General features: G+C 38.4%; 1 protein-coding gene across 1 annotated transcript; it reads right to left on the bottom strand.

Annotated features, from left to right (window-relative positions):
* Window positions 1-18,392: 18,392 nt before the first annotated feature.
* On the bottom strand, window positions 18,393-24,067 carry LOC307142654 (protein translocase subunit SecA-like). The gene is made up of 2 exons (XM_079843677.1): window positions 24,008-24,067; window positions 18,393-23,798 (listed from the first exon to the last, which is right to left on the bottom strand). The coding sequence occupies exon 2, from the start codon at window positions 23,751-23,753 to the stop codon at window positions 20,328-20,330; it is 3,426 nt and encodes a 1,141-aa protein (XP_079699803.1). The 5' UTR covers window positions 23,754-23,798; window positions 24,008-24,067; the 3' UTR covers window positions 18,393-20,327.
* Window positions 24,068-24,326: the final 259 nt, after the last annotated feature.

The following is a 24,326-nucleotide window of genomic DNA, read 5'->3' as shown; positions in this document are numbered from 1 at the left end:
ACTCCGAGCCCAGAAACCAATCATCCAGCTGCGAGTGTTTGAGTCCGATGCGTACGGCAGCCCAGACAAGAATGGCTGTCAACTCTGAATCCGATTTAGCATTAGAAACCACAGCCGAAGAGGGAAGCTCAGCATCATCTTCCCCCCAGAGGACAATAGCCCTTTCTCCGATGCAGCTATCAGCACCTGATTGTCATCTGGAGTGCTAAATGATGCGCTGAGGAGATGGAGAGCCGCGCTGTCATCTAACAGCTCGATGGCACATGACACGATACAGGAGCAGGAGGTCCATGCGGATTCAATTGGTGGAAACGCTCACACTGTAACCCTCAGGTCTCCCAAAGTTTTAACCCAAAGTGCTTAACACACAGGCGGCGGGCTGGGTAGTCTTTACAAGAAAGGTGAGTTGCGTCTGCCATGTCTACATGGTCAACCATCCATGAACTCCGTCTCAGCGTGCTTATGCCTAGACATGTGAGAGAGAGATCCTGGACATCAGATGAGGACAGGAAACGACCACATCCAGGAATGCACAGATGGAGACGCTCGCTGTCTGCTTGCTCTTTTAGGGAAATTGCTCTTCTAACTGTTGAGGCATCCAGGGGTGCAATCGCTGCAATTATCTGTGCATGTTTGCTCTTTGGCAAACACACCGCTGAATGTGCTGTAAATCCAACATAGAAACACTTCTATGTTGGATTTATGGCACATTCAGCAGTGTGTTCGTTTTTACTGATTACTGTATTTTTATCAAATAAATGCAGCCTTGGAGAGCATAAGGGACAAATTGTAATATAGACAAAAATGCATTTTTTGTAAAGCTGCTTTGAAACTATATGCTCTTGTCACGAGGTGACAAAATTCCAACTTTCAAGGCGGAACTAATGTTCGCCGCAATTGCCTCCCGCCGGACCAATAACAATGGAACATCGGGCTAGTTCCGGGTATTGAAAAATCCCCGTGAATGGGGTGATCAGCGGAAATCGCCGGCAGCTGTGCACGTTGGGAGACGTTGCCATTAGGGTAGGATAAAAGGAGAGAGGTTGCACCAAAGTGGGGCTGGTTTTGGGGGCTGTGAATCTCGGAGGAAATGTGAGCTTTGGAGAAGAGGAAGTGGGGCTGGTTTTGGGGGCTGTGAATCTCGGAGGAAATGTGAGCTTTGGAGAAGAGGAAGTGAGGCTGGTTGGGGGCTGTGAATCTGGGAGGAAATGTAAGCTTTGGAGAAGAGGAAGTAGGGCTGGTAAAACGGGCACGGCATTGTGAGTTTGGGAGAAAGAGCACGCCGATTCAACCGGAAGGAGGAAATCGTTGGACAGTAAGATCGTTTGTGAGAGACTGTGAGTAGTCCAATCAGTCTCCATCCCCTCTCTCTTGTCTATGGGACTCGTTGACGTGAATGCCAGGTCAGAAAATGGGCGACGGCCATTTATATATGTATTTCCCACTGAGTGTTAAATTGCAGTGATGAAGTGATGTGATGCACCGCGTTGTTGTGTGAAGTGTGAACTTAAACCTGCCGGATGTCCACTACTTACCTGAGTTTTCTGTCATGTTCTACGACGTAGGAAGAGGCTAACACTGATGTACTCTACAGATATTTGAGTGTACTATCTGACAGCCCATTGTGAAGAGGGACACGTAGGTGAATGCTTAACCGACTGCTTTGCAGTAACATCCTCCATTCGTAAGTTCTCTGTCTGTCATTGCTGAGGAAGAGGATTACGTACCTGTGTATTCACCTGACTGCTTTGCAGTGAAGCCCTCCAGTGAACTTCTCCCGTTGCAAGTTTTGTGTCTGCCAATCCTTTAAAGAGGAACTCATACCTGAATACTCACCTGATTGCTATGCAGCGAAGCGGGTCTGCAGGACGGAACGACCCTGCCTAGAAGACTCAACATTTTAGATCCCCCTTTCCATTTTTATAGTTAATAAAATATTGTTACTTGAAGCCTTGTGTGTCGTATTTGCTGGTCTCTATCCGACTCCCCAAGGGTGGTACGGGTCTTGGGGGTGGGTGCAGCCTGATTGGCCTACCCCGTGACACTCTGACTGATAGAGGATTCACAAACGTGACACTGTGTTGGTCTCAAAACCCTGAAAGGTGAACTTATGTCAACTTTACTGCATGAATGTAAATTATTATATAAAAAAAACAAAAAAATCTCAACAACTCTACTTCTTCATCATCTGTCTGGCTTTTCTTATTAGGTTTTACTGCCCTAGAGCGCTCATACTGAGTATCACAATGATTCACAGGACAGAACATGATGCAATAAGCAAATGTTTAATTTACAGGTTGTGATAAAGAAACGTGACACCCTGGAAAGTATCTTTAAAAAGACAACGATTCAAATGGTAGATTTATTTACAATGTTAAGCCTCTAAGCACTTCTGCTGTCCTATTTTACATAATTTGAAAAACAGCACCAACATCCAGTGGGGAAAATAATGATTTCATCCCCTGCTGATTTTGTAAGTTTGCCCACCTACAAAGAATTGAAGGGTCTATAATTTTCATGGTAGGTTTATTTTAATGGATAGAGACAGTATATCATATAAATATTATAAATTGATTAGCATGTAGTGAAATAAGTATTTGATCCCCTACCAACCAGCAAGAATTTTTTTTCGTCCACAGATTGGTTTTGTGCCCATGTGGAACACAGATGAGTCCTGTCACTTTAAGAAAGTGCTGTGGTCAAATGAGACCAAAATTGAGCTGTTTGGTATCAAATCAACTCATCATCGTGTTTGGAGGGAGAGAAATGTTGACAATGACCCCCAAGAACACCATCCCTACAGTCAAGCGCAGAGGTGGAAAAGTTATGCTTTGGGGCGGTTTCTCTGCTAAGGGTACAGAAGACATTGACTGCTACGCGGATGTAACCACTGACTAAGCCGTTGACATATGTTGCGTCTTTTGCACACTCAAGTTTGTTATCTTAAATAGATGCGCAACAAGCGAGCTCAAATAGAGAGCAACGCCGTCGTCATGCTCATGCGATGCGGCGCGCTCATTTTCCCGGACGCTTCTGCGCAACGTGGCAGGATCTGTTTGTGTATGCATTTGTAGATTACATTGCAAACAAATCTTTATGTAATGAAAAATCCATGTTGAAAACAGTTGTGTACTTTTTTTTAGGATTCTTTGATGAATAGAAAGTAAAAGAAAAAGCATTATCTGAAAAAAAAACCTAAAAAAAACTTTTGTAACTTTTGACACGTAATGTATTCTTGCTGAATAAAACTATTCCTTAAAAAAGATTAATGATTAATAAAACTACCCACCCAGCACCAGACGTCTTTTGGACGTTGTTTTTTGGGCTAAATCAAGTCGGCCCGTCATAGCCTTCATTTAGCACAAAAAAAGACGTTGAAAACTGAGCTCTGTTTGGTCCGTCAGATTTGGTCCAAATTTAGCCCAAAAAAGACGTCGAAAACTGGGCTCTGTTTGGTCCGTCAGATTTTGTCTAAATTTAGCCCAAAAAAGACGTCGAAAACTGGGCTCTGTTTGGTCCGTCAGATTTTGTCTAAATTTAGCCCAAAAAAGACGTCGAAAACTGGGCTCTGTTTGGTCCGTCAGATTTTGTCTAAATTTAGCCCAAAAAAGACGTCGAAAACTGAGCTCTGTTTGGTCCGTCAGATTTTGTCTAAATTTAGCCCAAAAAAGACGTTGAAAACTGAGCTCTGTTTGGTCCGTCAGATTTGGTCCAAATTTAGCCCAAAAAAGACGTCGAAAACTGGGCTCTGTTTGGTCCGTCAGATTTTGTCTAAATTTAGCCCAAAAAAGACGTCGAAAACTGGGCTCTGTTTGGTCCGTCAGATTTTGTCTAAATTTAGCCCAAAAAAGACGTTGAAAACTGAGCTCTGTTTGGTCCGTCAGATTTGGTCCAAATTTAGCCCAAAAAAGACGTCGAAAACTGGGCTCTGTTTGGTCCGTCAGATTTTGTCTAAATTTAGCCCAAAAAAGACGTTGAAAACTGAGCTCTGTTTGGTCCGTCAGATTTGGTCCAAATTTAGCCCAAAAAGACGTCGAAAACTGGGCTCAATTTGGTCCGTCAGATTTTGTCTAAATTTAGCCCCAAAAAAGACGTCGAAAACTGGGCTCAATTTGGTCCGTCAGATTTTGTCTAAATTTAGCCCAAAAAAGACGTCGAAAACTGGGCTCTGTTTGGTCCGTCAGATTTTGTCTAAATTTAGCCCAAAAAAGACGTCGAAAACTGGGCTCAATTTGGTCCGTCAGATTTTGTCTAAATTTAGCCCCAAAAAAGACGTCGAAAACTGGGCTCTGTTTAGTCCGTCAGATTTGGTCCAAATTTAGCCCAAGATGCGCGTCTGTTTCGGACCACATAATATATAGGCTAGTCCTAATATAGCCATAAACCTAATTAGTCCGTCTATTAAAGCAAGTGAAGAAATAGATTGTTGTAGAAATGGTTTCAAGTTACGAGCGTGTCATCGCACAACCAGCAGATAAATGATTTGTGTATAAGCAGTACGTTCGCAAACCATATATAAACATAGCCTACTGTATGATTTGGCATGGCAGAAATCCAGCAAGAATCGCCCCTAGTGGGCCATATCTCTTTGAAAACGCTTGTGCTGTGTATTAGTACATCTATTTCTGAACATTTAACAATCACTATTCAGTAGGCTAATATGCCTAAAGGCCCATTTATACTTCTGCGTCGAGTGTACGCCGTAGTGTACGCCGTAGGCTACGCGCGTAGCCGACGCCGTCGTGAGCATTTATACTTCTGCGCTGTTGTCTGCGTCAATGTGCAATTACACATGCAGACGCTAGTGGGCAGTGTCCTCGGGCATGTTGGTGTAATCAAGACAACAGCCGAAGAAGAAGCAGTTTTTTTTGTTGTGTAGAATGTGTGCATTCATGTCGGATTATCAGCAGCAGTGAGAGAGCGGCTTTTCTTGCAGCTTGAGTTGTTGTATCTAATACAAATTAAGCATCTCTAGTTGATTAGTAAAGTTAAATAAGGCGATCTGGCGCTGGAATGCGTTTGTGAAATCATGCAGTGCTCGTGGCCGCTGTTTTCAGTAGCGGTGGCTCGAGCAATCGATTGCTGTTACGGAGACTTCATTCACGAAATGTACCCTAATGTGTCCCTTTTCTTGATATGCAATCACTGATTAACATCTTTGGTTTTAATGCGAAAATAAATAAACTATACTCAGCGGATCTATGTATTTATTTACTACCATAAAGAATCGCTGGACTGCAAAATATTGTGTTATAGCAGACGTAAGGAACTATCATCCCATTTCTGAACACACACACACACACACACTCCTATCGCAGATTTTTTATTTATTTATTGACCTGAGGGAGGGGTTCTGGCAGAGCAATCACAGCGCTTGCGGTCCGCGTAGATTTGACGCGTTGTTACATTTTTGGAGAGGTGCGCGTCAGGGTACGGCGTAGGGTACGCCGTATCCAACGCGTCTATGCGTAGGGTACGCCGTACCCTCTGCGTGCACTCGACGCAGAAGTATAAATTGGCCTTAATGCATCGTTGCATGCATAAAATAGTCTATCACAGTATTTTAAACACTATTAGACCATAATAAACCGGAGCACTTATATAGCCTATTAATAAATTCATTTTAATTGCACCCATATGTAATATATTTAGGCTAATATATTCACATTTAGCTAAATGTGAAGTGCACTGTTAAATATATTGAAATGCTTTAAAAAAAATATATGTAAAAAATACATAGAAAATGCTTCATTTGCATCTGTAATTGTACATATACAGTGTGAGAAAATATATTCATGCCTTATGTAGCATATAGCATATTATAACCTATATAATCTGACTTCAAAATAGTTTTACATTCTTAATACTGCTTTATTCTCATTCAATTTACAGTTTGATGTAGGCTAGGTTCACAGGCCTGCTATCCACTTAATGTATCAAGTTTCAGGACATTTGATCTGATTATCAAATAATTCACTCCATCAATTTGACATTTATGTAGCCTAAATCCTATGTGACTTCTACGTGTTTTAATGGGCGCGCGTGCTGAACGTTCACGTCACATTTGAACTGGCGCAGAGGTCGTTACCATGGAAACGGAGCGTCAACTCAACTCAACTGACAAGAGACAAGATGCAAAACTCCGTCTCTCATTGTTGTTTTCATAATTTCAGGTAAGTTTAGTGCCTAAAATACACAAATAGTACATACAAATGTTACTGACACTTTCTTTCATGTAAATGACACGCTTGCGTTGAATATTACTTTATAGAAATGGTTTAGTGTCTTCGGAAAAAGTCCTTTAGCATCTACTGTTGCAACCGTTATGCTAACGTTAACTAAGTTATAGACTTGAGCTCTTGTTTATGGAAGTTGGGGCTTTTAAAATGAAATCTTATGTGTAGATGAGATATTTTGATAGTTTTGTTTGGAAGTAAGCTAATTAATGTTAACCTAAATATATATCACCATGCATTTGTAATTTTCTTTTGCAAAATTATATATATATATATATATATATATATATATATATATATATATATATATATATATATATATATATATATATATATATATATATTAATATATATATATATATATCTAAAAATGTAAATTCTGTTATTTTAGGATAATTTTTTTGCATATCTGTATATTACTCTTTTTCTACTCTGCATTTTACCTCTGCTATAGTTTATTTCTAATAAACCTGGTAAGTTATTGTATAGGCTACTAAATATTTTTGACTAATGTGTGTATATTCTTCCTGGCTGATGGCCATAGATGGAGCATACTCCTGTCGAAGAACATCTCTAGACATTATGAACCATATGACTGGTAAGTAATACCAAAGTCCCTTTATGAAAACATACATTAGCCTAACTCTGTCTGTTTTACGTGTTGTTATTTTCAAAGAAAAATATTATAGATGCGAATGCGGCATCAGATTTGAGATGAACCGCGGCGCTGAACATGCCAAACCGTGGGTGGAAAGCGGTACAGTTAGCTTTCTTTTGCCGAGAACTTTTACACCTTTACACTTTTACTGTTAAGTTAAAGCTACATATTCATGCATGAAGTTAAAATCATTGTTATTCTGTTAACAAAGACATTCTGACAAGATTCTGTCATTTACTCTCCCTCATGTTGCTCCAATATGACTTTCTTCTGGGGAATACAGACAAAGCCATTTGAGATTTGAAGAACTGTTTTGCCCATACAATGAAAACAATGTAGTGTCCCATTGACTTTCATTGTATTGACAGAAAACCCATACATTTTTAAATCATATGAGGGTGAGTAAGATGACCGTATTTCCAGTGTACTGTCCTTTTAACATTTCAGCAGTTTACATTTTTGTAGTACTTGCATAGTCATTTTAATTGTGCAACATTTGCAATGTATAGGACGTAACAAAACTGTTGAAAATGTTAGTAAATTGTTCTCATGCTATTAGTCAGTTTCCAGTCTTTTGTATCCTGAGGTGGAAATGCCCTAACAGTGATGGTGTATACTTTACATTTTGGACAAACATTGTTTTTTTTTTTTTGTTTTTTTTTTTCATTTACATTTCTGTAATTGTTTTCTTTCTCACTTTAGATGCTGGAGAAAAACAGCCAGGCTAAAGCATTCAAAGTGGAAGCTTCTGTCGTGATTGGGATGGTGGAAGGAGCAGAAGAACAGGAAGTTGATTGATGTTGTCTGATTTACCTAATGTATAAAATTTAACCCAAAAGTTTCATCACTCACCTTCATGTTGTTCCAAACCTGTAAGACTTTTGTTCATCTTTGAAACACAAATGAAGATCTTTTTAATGAAATCTGAGAGATTTATGTCCCCCCATTTCACAGTTTACCCCAGAAAGGTAGTAAAGACATCATTAAAGTAGTCCATATGACTCCAGTGGTTTAACCTCGATTTTATGAAGCGATATGAATGCTTTGTGTGCGCAAAAAAACAGCATCTTTATTCACAAAATGTATATCTGACACATGTTCACCCCCATGCATCCGTGTTGTGTTGCTGTGAGAGCTGGTGCACTTGTGAACATGCGTCAAAGATACATAATTTGTGAATAAGACGCTTTTTTTGTGCACACAAGGCATCTGCTAAAAATATCTTCATTTGTTTTTTGCACAAAAGTCTTATGGGTTTGGAGCTACACGGGGGTAAGTAATTAATGACAATTCATTTTTGGGTGAACACCGCTTTATTGAATTCTAATGTTTTTATAATTGGCCATTGTTCTGTTTTATAAATATTTTTAATATTTGAAAAAATATATATATCTTTATACAGAAAAGATGGATTCATTTTATCAAAAGTCACAGTAAAGACTTAAATTGTTAAAAAAAAAAATCTGTTCCACAAAAATGTGCAGCAGCACAACTGTTTTCAACATTGATAATAATTATAAATGATTCTTGAGCATCAACTCTAGAATGATTTCTGAAGGATCATGAGACTCTGAAGAGTTCAGCTTTGATCACAGGAATATATTACATTTTACAATGTAGGGGAGAGCGGGCACAACCTAACGCTTTTTGACTTTCTCAGTTAGTGTAAATCCACTTGGGGTTCAGAGTATTTATTTTTTCCCACATTAATTGCACACATGTCTAGTACAATTATGTGGCTTTGTTTCATTAATACAGTGTTTACTTTTTTCTTGATTTACCCCGAAAGAATGGAAGTGAAATGTAACATGTAACGTGTACATTGTAACATGTGGTGGGGCACAATGTAACATCACCAAATAACAGCTTCAAATGTTACCTGTTATAATCAAAAAAATATACAAGACAAACTATAATATTTTGTCAACAAAATACAATTATTAACTTTTTAAAATAAAATAATGGCATTTTTTAATCATTAAAAATATAAGCATTTTTGAGTTTGACTACAAACACCGCTAAATACAGCTATACAGCATAGTTCAAAAAATAATAATAATTAATAATTTCTGAACATTAACTCTGTCATTATTCACCATTTTCTCATGGTTTCTCAAAAAAATTCATAGAAGTATAGAATATAATGGCATATTTCTAATAGGGGCTCATTGTAACCCCACCTGCTCAACTGGGATGTAAACCCTGGCTCGTGTCTTCTGCTGTTAGATCAGCATTAAAGAACATCTCAACTGTTAAATAACAGATATAAGATTAAGATATTATCGGATTTGTCTTATTTTAAATAAACACAAAAAACAGAGATGAAAACTAAACTTAGGTAAGAAATGTACTTTTGATATGGTTAAATACATGTTCAGCAATATCTTCCAGAGATTTTTTAATTTTGGCGCTATTTTTTTCTCTAAATAATGTTGATATGGCAACTAGTAAATACACCAAGTTTAGTCATTCTGGCATGTGTGGAAAGGGTTAAAACATGCGTGTTACAACGAACCCCGCGTTAGGTTGTGCCCCGCGCTCCCCTATTCATATAAAAGTTATTTTTTATAGTAATATTTCACACTATTATGTTTTTTACAGTTATGTTTGATCAAATGCAGGCTTAATATGTGATCAGGAAAGTGTTTTTGATGTGTCAATAAACGGTATTCTTTTGTGAATTGTCTTATTGTGACAGTAATTATGAATATTAAATATAATCATGCATTCACGGTTGAAATTAGGCCTGAAAAAGACGTCTTTTAAACTTTCACTTTATAACCAAATTTAGACGTAAGTGGGACGTCCTTGTATAGACGTCTTTTCAACGACTTGAAAAAGACGTCTTTTCACCTTTCACTTTTCAACCAAATTTAGACGTAAGTGGGACGTCCTTTTGTAGACGTATTTTCAACGACTTGAAAAAGACGTCTTTTCACCTTTCACTTTTCAACCAAATTTGAACGTTGTTTAAACGTCTGGCAATGTCGTCTTTTCGACGTCTTTTCAACGTGTTTTTGCTGGGTGGGTATTAATTTAAAACAAATTCTTAATGACCCTAAACTTTTGAACTGTAGTGTATAATGCTACAAAAGCTTTAGTTGGTTTGAGTGTAACAATTGACATTCATTTCTATGATGTTAAAATTCTTTTTAGGATTAAATTGTGCATTATTAGGTTGAGCAAAACACTCATAAAGTTAAGTATACACACACTTAACTTGAGACACTGCAATGACATTCGCAGTGTGGTAGCTACAGTACAAACATTTTGAGTGTCCCTTATAAATAAACATGATTATCCCTTATTTTTGTCCCACTTTTTGTCATTTATTATGTTGTGTTGTAAATAGATGCAAACAATTCAAAAAGCCATTATTTTAATCTCTTCAGATTCTTTGTTCTAGTTCCCTCACAGTCATTCAGCTGATATAGGGTCATTAGGATTAGAGGAGCTGTCTTTGTCTTTCTCAGGTGTGAAACACATCAATATCCATGATGATTCACACCCTCCCCGCATAAGCCTTCCTGACACAACATGTCTTACACATTTTAAATCAGTATATTGTTTTATGTGAATGAGTGGCCAGACACTGCATGAAAAGTGGGATTTTCGACCCCGTAAATGCCTGTAGACTCCCGGAAATCTCCCTAATTTTCGGCAGTTTTCGACAATTTAGATCCAGCGAACGTCGCGTTCGTCTGTGCCACAAATTGTCGTAAACTAACCATGACGTAGGTGGAGAGCCCCCGGCTGAGAGACCGCGGAGGTGCAACGCATCTAATTAGCATATGAATAGCAGCGAAACCAGAGAGTCAACGGCCTGACTTGAATTTACTCACTCACTATTGGCTGAAGCCACTACTTTTAAACAAGAAAAATCCCTCGTGATTGGTTGGCAGATCACTGCAAACCAATCATTATTGGTCACCCTGGCTCATTATAAATGTAAACCCCAATAATAATAATAAATATATAATTTATGTTGTAATAATTTATGTTTTATATTAATGTTATTGTGCTATGAACTACACTATTCATACCATCAAGGAATATATGGGAAAATTTGCCCGGACCGTGCCGTTTATTCAAAGAAAGAGCTTCATTTATAAACACACAGCTGTTTATTCAAAGAAAGAGCTTCATTTATAAACACACAGCTGTTTATTCAAAGAAAGAGCTTTATTGTTAAACACACAACTATGTACAGTGCAGCAGTAATGTCTCTTATGTTGTCCTCCAAAAATGTCAAAAAGAAGTGCCCAACACATTCGGGGAACACAGGCGTATATGGCAAGTTGCCCTGTATTCCGGTATCGCCTCTAATCTGGATTGCAAAGTGGCACAGAGTTCGGAGAGCTCCAGGCTGCGAGAGGCCGGTGGCCGCACAATCCATCCAGACACCCCGTCAACAATGCCGTCTTCCTCATCAGATATGAGTTCAATGGTCGCGGACAAATGTCCATCTCATCCTCAGCCAGCACACACTCGCTTCCAGCAACTGTAATACAATCCATAAAGACAATAAGCAACCTGAAAAATACTCACATTGACAAAAAAACTGATCTAGTATAATAAATCTTACCCTTTTTCTTCTTGATCGACTCCGAGCTAAACTTCGCAGTTTCTGCCTGCGATGTAAGTTCAGGTTGTTTGTATCTGAAGCTGGAAAACAATTACATGAGACTGGTATTAATAAAAACAGTCACGGTAAAATTAAACAAGGAATGAGAAAAACATTAGAAGTTATACTTACACACAATGTCGTCATGTTCAGCGGTTAAATCTGGATTTACGGAAATCGCTGCAAGCAGATAAGAGCTCACGGCTTCGTTATGAGGCGAGGATAGTCTGTGTAAACAAAATATGCAGTTTTAAGCTCGGATCTATTAACGCATCCATTTCCTTATACAGCTGAATAAAAGCATATTCTTTAAATCGTAACGTTACATTACCCATGCTCTGGTTCATAGCGCCTGCAGTTTGCCTCAGAGTTGTGAAGACGCCAGACAGCTGAAAATTAGTCAAAAAAGTTAGCCGCTTCCATGCAGAGGAGTTGAAGGGGAGCTGAAGGCGAGACGGCGTCCTGTCATTGTTGATCACGAAAAAGCAAAGCAGCAAAAACACAGGAAATAAAAAAAAGAGTCCAAAACACGTCTGTTTAAAGCTCGTCTTCAAGTTTTGTACGCGTCATGGCCATGACCTGGCACGTGATTGGACAACGGCGAGAAGCTCGTCGGGCTCCTCCAATCACATGCAAGGTCATTGTTATAAGGATGTTTTCCAGAATTAATGAAAACTCTGTATTAATACATTTTCCTGGACAGAATGGAAAATGTATTTAGTACCACATGCATGTACAGACTACAGTTCTTGCTCACAAATTTGATGGGATTAGGATTGATTGTCTTGATATAGTCAGTTTATGACAGTTTACAAAGAAGGGAGTCTAACAACAAACTGATTTTAAGAAATGTATTAAATTAACAAGAAAATGAAACAAAAGAATGTAACAACAATACGTTTTTGGGGAATAATTAATTCAAATGGTATGAATATTCATGAGTCTATGAATATGATTTGCTTGTTGTACAGACAAAAATTAACGTATAACGGAACCTTTAATCATTTAAAAGTAACCTTTATCCAAATTGATTTCTTCATCAATTATCAATCTTACAAACCTTAAGAAACATTGATCTGTTTGATCAGGGCAAATAATATCTCTTATGTTTGTACAATTTGTACTACTGAAGTAGTAATACATGAAAATCAAGCTTAAATGGGTAGCTAAGATCTTACGCTTCGGTGACTTTGAGATTTGTGAGCAAAACGATAAGGATTCAATTTAATGCAATTATTGGGTTTTAATAAAACAACTACAGAATACAAAGCTATGAATCACACGGGGGTAAATATGCATATATATATATATATATATATATATATATAGGAGAAACAAACGATATGGTACAAACAAGGAAAAATCAAACTTAACGAATAAAATCAAAGGGAAAAGAATGATGGAAAGAGAGAGAGAGAGAGAGAGAGAGAGAGAGAGAGAGAGAGAGAGAGACAGTTCACCACAGCCCTTCAGACATTTATGATTTCGTGAATCAGGATTAATTAAGACAACCTTGTACAAGCAGTTTAAAGGTGAAATATAATACTTGCATTAGGCTCTCTCGTGTACGTGTCTGAGTTCGAATCGTCGTGGAAGTTCGCTACGGAGTTTTTCTGTGAAGTTCAGGAAAGTCGCTCCAGAAGTTTGCAGGTCTCTCTCTCTTGGCTGGCTGCCAAAGGGATCCTTCTCTCAAGGGGAGGGGGCGAAGGCCAGGGTGGTCTTCCTCGGGATGGCGGAGTGCAAAAGTTAATGAACTTCTGTTCTTATAGACGGAGTGGCCGAGCCCAGACAGATGGAGAGATCCAATCGCATCCGTAGAGAGAGAGAGCGCGAGTGTTTCATTGTTCTCTGAACCCCCCTCCTCTTCAGTTAATCGATAGGGTGCCAATTTTAAGCCTCTATTTCTTTAGAAAGCTGGTTTTTCTGAAATGATGAATCTTGTTGTGATTTTTGAACAAGATTTGGCATAGTCAGGATACAAGATTATCACCATTACTGGCATACAGGTTTTGATTTACAACAGTAAACATCCTAGTTATTCTAATACATTGTATAAAGACATGAAATCAACGGATTATATATATTTGAACATTATTGAGACAGTTCTTTTAGTCCCCATGTTTTAAGTAACACGTGTTGTGCAAGAATTGTCTTCTTTCCCGCGTGCTATGTGTGTGTGTGTTTGCGGACGTGAAGTCATGTGCATGCCTTTAGGCTGTACCTAGGGTTGCCACCCGTCCCGTAAAATACGGAATCGTCCCGTATTTACAAGCAAAATGACGCGTTCCGTATCAAACCAATACGGGACGCGATTTGTTCCGTATTTTTCATAGGTCCACACATAGTTCAATAAACACACAAGGATTTTGCAGTGTGGAGAATACTGATAGCAAATATAAACAAATCAATTTCACAAGTAGTACAGGAGCTCATTTGTGCGTGATTGCGTTTTAGCGGCTTTGTTGTCATAGCGGCGGAGTCTCCAGAACATGCGCTGTGCCGAGTGTGTCTGTAAACTTGCGCGTTTTTTAAAAAACATGTCGAGCTCGCGTCGCGTGCGTCCACCGGTTAAACGCAAGAGGATCTCCAGATATAGAACTGAATATCAAAAAGGTATCAATGGGTCTGTCCAGTAACTCATGATGAACCTCAGGCGAACTGCACACTTTGTGAGAAGCATTTCAGTGTCTCAGACTGACTGTCTTAAAGCAACAGCGCTGACAGACACATCTGTGCTTCTAAAGGTAGCCTATAGTTTTTTTTTTAATGGATAATATATTAATATAATATTCCATACATTATCAGAGCTTGGCAGACAGAATTATTATTTTTTAGGCAGGTTAATTAATAGATTATAGCCTAATAAATGTAATTATTAATTTATAATTTAGCTACGCTATAATCATACATACATAACCAATAATCCTGTCATATAAAGTTTATGACATTTACAATTTTTTAGATAAAAATGGGACAAATAATTACATGATAATATAGTCATAATTTAAGTAAATTAATTAAAAAAAATTACATTTTTGAAATTCAAAAAAGTGATTACTGGTTCAGAATGACTGCTTAAAGGGACAGTTCACCCAAAAATGAAAATTCTGTCATCATTTTCTCACCCTCAAGTTGTTCCAAACATGTATACATTTCTTTGTTATGTTGAACACATAGGAAGATTACTATGAAAGTCAATGGTGCCCCCAAAGAAGCCTGGTTACAAACATTCTTCAAAATATCTTCTTTTGTGTTCAGCAGAACAAAGAAACTCATACAGGTTTGGAACATCATGAGGGCGAGTAAATTATATTTATTTTCACTTTATTTAAGTTAATGGGTGTGGCAAAAGTGCTTCAATTACATATAGGCATAACACCGTAACTTTTTATTTTGTGTGTATTTTTTTTTACATAACATTGGTTATTGCTAATGACATACAGAGTTATTAATCTACTCTGTTAGCCCGGACAAGTTGAATCTACTTAAAAAATTGGAGCAAACTGGTTGCCCTAAAAATGTAGTAATGTGAACTAAAACGAGTACATTTAACTTAAAATGTTTTAGTTAAAAAAATTCAGAACCTAGATAAAACTCCCCCTGCTGCTACTCTGATTTGCATTTGTGTAGCTCACAGCATGTTTTTGGACTGCAGTACCCATTTCAACCACTAGCTGTCATTCCTACTGCACCTTTAGATAGACTACTGTACCTGAAAAATGTAAAGCACTGTTATGTACTTTATATTGTTCTTATATTTTATTTGTCCTATTGTTTGTTATTTACATATTTTTCGTATTCGTTTTTAATAACAAAGAAAAATTGAAAAAGAAAAATGTGTCATGTCATCATGAAATAAAATGTTGGTCATATTCCGGTCTCTTGAGGATGAGGATAAAGTTTTTTATTACTGAGTTATCTATATTTGTGGATGGTCAGTTTATTGTGTCTTATCAAACAATAGGTTTAATAATATGAAGTATAATTCATTAAATTAAAAGTGAAAAGACTTCATCCTGGCTAATGCTTACATATCAATAATTGTTTAGTGTCTCGTGTCTAACTCCACTGTTACTAAATGTGTTGTATCTTACTGTGATGCCACAGTCTCTTGGACTTCAAATGATTGCTCGTACATTTTATATGTATTTCTGTATTGTCAAATGGCAAATTACTTGTATTTTAATTAAATACATTTCTCACACCAGTATTTTGGATTTTATTTTAATACGTTTGATGAACAAGTATTTGTAATTTGTAACAAAATACATTTTGACATATTTGTCGACATATTTGTGCCCATCTCTGAATAATTTTCCCTCACAACTCTATTTGTTATACTCCAAACTTAATATTGCAAACTGTTGTTTTATCAAGTTTGCTCAACACTCTCTCTCCCTCTCACACACACACACACACACACACACACACACACACACACACACACACACACACACACACACACACACACACACACACACACACACACACACACACACACACACATCACACACACACACACACACACACACACACACCCATCACACACACACACACACACACACACACACATTTTATTAACTTGTTTCCTCACATGGACCTCAATTTATTATCACTCTGACTTCTTAGCGTGACTCTAAATCTCTTTCTTTTACAATGATGCTTCCGCTGAAAAATGTGTTGATATCAATAATGATGTTAAAAAACATACTTTTTATATTTTAGCAGATTATCGTGTTCATAATTTTCACCACCAGATGGCACTGAAATCCTTTGAATAATGGACCTGTTTACAAGTCGAGAGGAACAACACATAACCACTAGATGGCACTGTCATCAATGCGTCAAGGCTTTGAGTGTTTACCTGACACAAATGAGAAACAGTGTTTGCTCTTGCTTTCTGCTGCCAACTAATATTGTTCCTCATTCAACGCCTGTGTTTTCTCCTGTTATCATCCAGCAGGAGAAAATCATGAGTATAATATCTCACTATAGCTAGCTAAACACTGGATGACAGGGGTCGGGTGGGATGTAGCACGTCTTTAAAAAGTTACAACCGTCCACACACAACTAAAAACTGTTTTTGTTTAATGGTTTTACAGGATGCCTAGACAGTGGGAAAGAATGACAGATAGAGATGAGATAATTAAGTGAAGTTCCTAAACGTAATTTCGGGAGGTGTGAACCCATCTAATCTTTCAATTTCCAGGAGCATATAATCAGCCACTCAGCTTGCTCTGGCATCAGCTGCTTTTGGCATCCCTTCACCTCCCCAACATAATTCAGGCATATCGCTACCATATTCCTGGTTTATGCGGGACTTGAACTCAGATCCGCCGCCATTATAGTCGGACGCTCTAACAAGGAGGCTAAAGGCTGCAACCCCTAGTGTCAGCCACTAGAGCGTCTCGAGATCAAATGTTGAACCAGTTCTAATCATTTAGACATCAAGAATCGGCGTATGATTTCCTGTGCAGTGTTGATGAGGTTTGAAAGAAGGGCAGGTCAGTCAGATCAGTTGTGATAATGTTGAAAGCCAGTGGTGAGGACCCTCAGACGATGAACGCTTTCATGTTGTTTGTATGGAGCCATTTGGCAACTCAAAGCCAAAGGAAGTGTGAGTAAATGTGCCCTGTGCAGTTTCTGGGCCCACCAAGAGTTAAAAACACTGATTTCTCACCACTGTTACTGTTCTCAACATTGATTGATAATATTCACACATTAGTTAACACATCACATATAGATTATATGAGAAATATCAACCAGTAAAAGATCTTCTTGAGAAATGTTTGTGATTTGTTATGTAAAGGCATTATAAATACTCTATATTACAAAAAGTATTGGGACGCCCCTCCAAATCACTGAATTCAGGTGTTCAATCACTTCATGGCCACAGGTGTATAACTCAAGCACTAGGCCTGCAGATGCTTCTACACACATTAGTGAGAGAATGGGCCGCTCTCAGGAGCTCAGAGAACTCAAGCGTGGGGCCGTGATCAGTGGACACCTGTGCAATAAGTCCAAATATTATACTAAATATCCCACGCTCAACTGTTAGTGGGATTATAACAAAGTGGAAGCAATTGGGAACAACAGCAACTCAGTCATGAAGTGAGATCACAGAGCGGGGTCAGCGCATGCTGAGGGTCACAGAAGTGGCCAACTTTCTGCAGAGTCAAGAGCTCCAGATCTCCAAACTTCTTTGGCCTTCAGATGAGCTCAAGAACAGTGTGTAGAGCTTCATGGAATGGGTTTCCATGGCCGAGCAGCTCATCCAAGCCTTACATCACCAAGTGCAATGCAAAGCGTGGGATGCAGTGGGGTAAAGTGCGCCGCCACTGGACTCTAGAGCAGAGGAGACATGTTCTCTGAGTGACCAATCACACTTCTCTGTCTGACAATCCAATGAATGAGTCTGGGTTTGGCGGTTGCCAGGAGAACGGGACTTGCCTGCACTGTAAAAAATTTCAGGCCTCTCCAATTAAAAAATGTCTAGTGACTGATCACATCTAAATTTCTCAATTGGCCAAATTGAATTTCTGTGAATTGAATTTTATCCATTGTGGCAATAGTCTGTTAACATGGGCTCAATTTGAAATAATATGTTGAGCCAATGGAAAATTTTTATTTACCAACACTGCTATAAAACATTTCTCCAATTTAACATTTTCTAGTGACTGGTCACATCTAGATTTTTCAGTTGGTCAAATTGAATTTCTGTGAATTGATACAATTTAATTCAAATAAATGCATGTACACTGGCAGTACATGTATTTCTTCACACTGATTTTTTTATTTTAGAGATCAATCGCAATACTAGACTGTTACCAATCCAGTTTCTTTCAACATCAAGAAAAGGCATCTTTACAGTGCAAAGGTGTAACAGAAGTTGCATTTATGCTTATTTATACAGACTGTTTAATGCTGTTCATGTACATGCATTTACACAAAAATTGCATAATGCAAAAAAAAAAAAAACACTCAGTAGACGGAGAAGCTGCAATTTCATCACAAAATCATTATTGTTGATTATTGCTTCTGATTGTAACAGTGATCCTTACTGTTGATTAATAGAAAAATGTGGTGGAAAAAAGCATGTCATATTCTGGCTACAGATGAAACAATACAAAATGTTTATGAATGTATTCAAAATGTAAGACTTTATATTGGTTTGTTTAGTTGCTGTTGTCCTGCAAAGTGTATCTCCAACCAGCTCCAAAACACCTGCCCGGAAGTAATCCTGGAGACTTTGATTGGCTGATTCAGGTGTGTTTAATTAGGCAGGAGCTAAACTCTGGCTGTCACAAAACTCACGATTATAGCTTTATTATAAGTAAACATTACTTCGATATTATATGTGTAGAACGGTTTATTAAAATGATATTATGTGTTAGATTATCAAAGGTTTACTCATCATGGTAGCAAGTGCTTCTGTTTTTCTGACAATTAGCACTACAAAAAGTCTGCAGGTGACGCTCATATAGCAGAAATTAAAGTTCCCTTAATCACTTTAAGCTTCATCAGCTAAATCATTCATTTCCCAATTTAGTAAGTTAAGAAAAAAGAGAATGTGGGGAAAAATGGGAAAAAATATTAACATGAATTAAATTTAAAATACACAAATAAATAGCATAATGTTGACGGGGAAATTATATTACATTTCATTTTAAGGGTCATCTGCTACATACAATTTACCACATTGTAAAAGGAGACTCGCCCCCAGCACTCATCCTAAACTGGTCCGGGTCTGTGTGGCCATATCTCACTCATAATCAGACCAGCTCTAACGGTCCGTCCAGGTCTAATCGCGCCGAATGTGGCTAAATGTGCTGTGTCTCAGTGCAAATCAATTCCGCACATCCAAAGCCTAGCCAAATCAGGCAACCATTACTGGGCCAGAGCTGGCTCACTTTTGGTGAGCCACTGCCAGAACACAGCCGAATAAGCCGGAACTCAGCCGCGATTGCACTGACTACCTGGGGTACGATTCAGCACTGACGCACACAATATAAGTATAACCACTCTCTGAACAGTGAATGCTCTCAGTCCCATGTCACACACTTGCTTCTCCATCTTCAGTGAATCTGCTCATAGCAGGGCTCGTTGCCCATCGCATGCGCTCAGGAAGTGTTGAGCATACACACTTATTCAGTCATCTGCGCTGCCTTTCTTAAACACACTGTAAAGTACAGAAAATAACTGTAAAAAGAATAGTGAATTAATGGCAATTTTTCTGCCAGTCTTCTACTGTTAATTTTCTGAAAAAAGATAAAAGAGTGTTACCGACGATGGAAAAAAAGTGCAGTTAGAATAGCGCAGTAGAGCATTTCTATAGTGTGACTATATTGTATTGCAATAGGTAGTACTTATAACAGTATTTGGTTATGGTTACACTTGAATTTGTTACAAAATAGTTGTATGAAATCATACCATTAATCGTACCCAGTACGTATGTGAAATGTTACTTGAGAGAGGTAGAGAAAGTGTAGGGAGAAAAAGAGATGGAAGGCAGGTAGAGAGGATGAGCAAAGTCCCCCAGAAGAAGAGCCAAAGAAAACAAGCAGGCAACAGTTACAATCTTCTTTTATCCCTTCCTTGACAATATAGACCTACTTTTTATTAAGTGACGTTTATGAAGTCTTTCATAATTTGCAATGCTAACTTATGAAAATGATAGTGTATGAAATATCATCAGGAATAACTCATGCACAGTATATGTGATTAGAGAGTAATAATTCCTTAGACATGTACATAAGATACACATTAGAGATGTGATGCTTATGTAAAACTGACGGCATACCTCGTTTGTTTAGTTATTTTTGAAAGCTTTGTCGTATTTCATAAGTTTTAATACTTTTGACAAAAGGCCACTGGCAGAAAAAATGGTGTCTAAAGAGAAGATGTCTTCAAGACCCAATGATATTACGTGTACAGTCTCCATCGTCAGATCATTTAGAAGTCTTGGATAACTGAGCATAATGTGTGCAGCCAGAAAGACTGGATGTTTTTCAGTCAGTCTCACATCTCCTCCTCTGCTTTCAGCACTCTTCAACTTCATTACAGCGTCTTGAATGTTCATCTTGAGTAGGTCTGCAATCATACACTTCACTCGAAGCTGTTTTATGAGCATAGTGTCGCCTTCTGTTGTCTGCTCTTGGCTTGATAATTTCACACACCTAAAAATATGTGCCAGATGTGACTTGTATGAATCTATTGCCTTGCCAGCCTTTTCCAGATCAGTCAATGCTTGAGCAATATAGCCAGCGTTTTTCTTAGTAATAGTGGCCAGTGCACGATTATAGAGAGGAATAATCTCCCCAGATGTGCCGGTCTCCAAAGCTTTGGTGTACATCTCAATGCTCTCAGCAAGGCGTCCCTTCTCACGAAGATTGTTTCCAGACCTAATGTAATAGTAGACCATGGAGGATGGAGACTGTTTGCTCAAAAGTTTCTGCTTCGCGGTTGACAAATCCACCTCCAGCTGTTCCTTCAGTGTCCCAATGGATGTTTCCTCACTGAAGTGCATTAGGAGCCACAAACCCCAACACTCATGAAGACAGGGCACAATTACATCAAGCTGGTCGGATAAAACATAATCTTTATAAATGTTGTCCAAAACATTAAGGTAATCAGAAAAAAGCTCTTCCTCTTTTACGATTTTGGGAATGTCTTTTTCAAGGAACCTTGAGAGTCTGATCTTCACCATAATGTTTCTGGCATCTTTTGCCTCTTGCAGATTGGTTTCCATAAATGTGATCGATTTCATTGTCAAAAGGCCTGTCAGAGCAGAGACCATTGTCTCATGATTTTGAGAGCTGTGATTTTCCAGATAGCAATTAACCGTTTCCTCAAACCGGCTTTCTGTGCAACCATGTGACATCAATATAGATGTAAGATGTTTCAGACGGCCGAGTAAGCTGGCGAGAGAAGTGTTTACGTCCATCACTAGTTTCACAGAGTCAGAGAAATGACTGGCGCACATGATAAGTTGAGCAGATCCTGGACTCCCTTGGCGAGCCGTTCGCCCGAAGGCTTGCTTTTCAACACGGACGTTCAGAGGTAAGAAGGTTTGCACCACAAACAGACCTCCTGCCTCCTCTACGCTTTCACAGACCTTTAGGTCTGTCCCTCGACCCGCTAGATTAGTTGCAATGATGACGTCCCCTTCTTGAATGGTTGACTCTGTTATTGTAGAGTTATCCATGTTGTTATTCACATAAAGTTTTAGTTTGTCTTTTGAGATGGTGTCTGCAAGGGCTTTGTAAATGTTTCCTGCACGATTGATTGTTTCACAGATGACGAGAGCTGCTCGTGGACCTCGATAGACTGTGGAAGTCACTTGATCCTGAACAACATTACAGACCATCCTGATCCACTCGTCCTCCTCAGGTACAACCATGCCTTCAAGCTCATAAAGTTTCCTTCGTCTAAATGAGGGAATCTTACAGGTGTCAATCCCGTTGTAGAGCTTCTTCACCATCTCAAGCTCTGTTTGGTCCCCCAAAGTTCCTGTGATCCCATAGATCTGTTTTTGGTATTTCTTGAATAAACCCACATTAGACATGAAGTTTGTTATAAGACTCATGTTGGACAGTTTAGTTTGGTGTTTCATCTCCAGAAACTGCTGAAGTCCTTCCCCCCATCTCATGTCATTCTGCACAACGCCAGTGGAACTGTAATCGACAGGAGCGACTCCATCTCCATGAAGGACGTATTCGTGGCCCAGAGTCATTTTGGTGGCTTGCAGAGCATTTTCAATCCAGGTTTGTATCTTTCCATTAACAAGGTCTTGGAGGCCTGGGATACGAGATTCAGTTTGTTCTCCTATTGATTCAGACTGATAAACCATTTTTATGCTTTTTCCTAGTGATGTAACCAGTGAGTCTTCATCAAAGTGCACAACACAACATTTTCCATTTCCCAGAAGAAGAATTGATATTTCTTGTCTGTTATTTGTACCCATAGGACTGATTTCATTGAGTTTCCTTAAAGCCCCATCAGGCGCTTGCTGGAAGAGTTTGATGAAATACTCAGGGAAGTTTCCCACAAACATGGTGATAAATGCCACCATTTGCACAACACTTGCTTTATCTAGGCATTTTAAAACATTTGTCATGTTTTCTTGCACTTGCACTGAAGGTTTTAAAGGCATTATTCCTGCATCCACAGCCGCCTGCACAATACTTTGTTGATCAATGTTTTTATTGTCATGCATGATTTCAGACAGAACCTGAGAGAAGAGCTGAATGTGCCCTACAATCTCCCCAGTCTCTAAACGCTTCATCTGGTTGATGATAAACCAAATGTCAGCCAGTGTCCCATTTAACAGCTCCATGAGAGGTATATTGCTATTCAAGTACACCACTTCAAGACCTTTGTCCAGCATTAGAGAATCCACCTCATCCACTATAACACAGTGAAACTCTCTCTCAGGTCTCACATCTCTTCTGTGGAAGCACTGTCTCAGAAAATCACCTGCAAAACTATCAGTCGTACCGTAGACTACCTGGCATTCATAGCACTTCTTCAGCTCACTGTCTTTTGATTTGTTGGTGTTGGTATCAACAGTAATATTCAGTTCCTTATAAAATCTACGCCATTCTTTAGCGTCTCTTTTAGCAAGAACAGGAGAACTGGAGATGATATCAGGGGTTTTCCCGGTCATTGCCTGATACGCTGCAAACATTGCCACGATACATGACTTTCCTTCCCCTGTTCCCACCTGAACCAGCTGACTTGATTTAGAAAGAGCAAGAATGCACCAGCTCACCATCTGAGTCTCTCGAGGTTTAAAGTTCATTGTCTTTTCTACAGCTTTGCAGAGCTTGAACAAACTTTGTTTTATTCCTTGTAGATGTGGAGCTGTAGATGCTGACAGACATTTGGACACAGAGGACACAATATCTCGCACTACTGCCATAGTTTCTTCATCAATATCTGCCTGTTCACAGATTTCCCTCATAATCTCATCCAGTGTTTTCTCCTCAGTGTTTTTGGCTATTTTATTAATTTGATCCACAATATTATCGTCATTCAATGTCAGATCTGACACACTTATTTTGTGAATCTCCACTTGATGAAGGATTGTCATCATCCATGTGTGAAAATCTTCATTTCTGCCATTAAATTCTTTCACAAGGGTTTTAAACAACTTGACGACATCATCTTTCCCCCATTGTCCGTTCTTAAGCAGGGAAATCAGTCTTGATGACAGCAGTTTTCCAGATGCTTCCATTTTCAAAATTCACCCTTGATATTTTTCACAAAGTAGCATCTCTGTCTGTGGTTTAAAAAACACATTAAACCTCTGCGTAACTAACAAACATAAACAGACAAAATTATTAATAAACAAGATAATTAAGACTATGATAGACTTTATTTTACAAAAAAAAATGTTTTGCTAGTTTTAAAAGTGTGTTCTCAAAAATGTATTTTTATTATTCAGACCTTTTCCTCTGAAATAGCATTTATTTATAATACTATACTTACATTTTTCAAGACCATATTGTTGTGGAGTTGTTACAGCAAACCTCTTCTAGAGTCGTCTGTGAAAAAGTCTCATGGGAGTTTCCTTATATGTGTTTGAGACGATGACGTCTCTCATGCCCTGGGATTTCCACTGCTAAATCGTCTTCAATTTGACACGTGATTTGAAAGAACACGAAGTGCGTGCTATTGTTTATTTACAAATGGAGATCTGAAACTATGGATTTTAAGTTATGCCTAAAATATCAACTATGCCCTAATTCAACATTTAGACAATTTTGCATGCAGGAAAATCTGTCATTAGCAAACTATTAGTTATTGT

Source organism: Gobio gobio (genome assembly GCF_949357685.1).
Source record: "Gobio gobio genome assembly, chromosome: 2".
Lineage (NCBI taxonomy): Eukaryota > Metazoa > Chordata > Actinopteri > Cypriniformes > Gobionidae > Gobio > Gobio gobio.
Note: the sequence above shows the minus strand (reverse complement) of the source record. Positions and strands in the feature narration are given on the sequence as shown.

Bases quoted from the DNA above. Each gene is read 5' to 3' on its own strand.
- LOC307142654 (XM_079843677.1), bottom strand. From the start codon at position 23,753: ATGGAAGCATCTGGAAAACTGCTGTCATCAAGACTGATTTCCCTGCTT.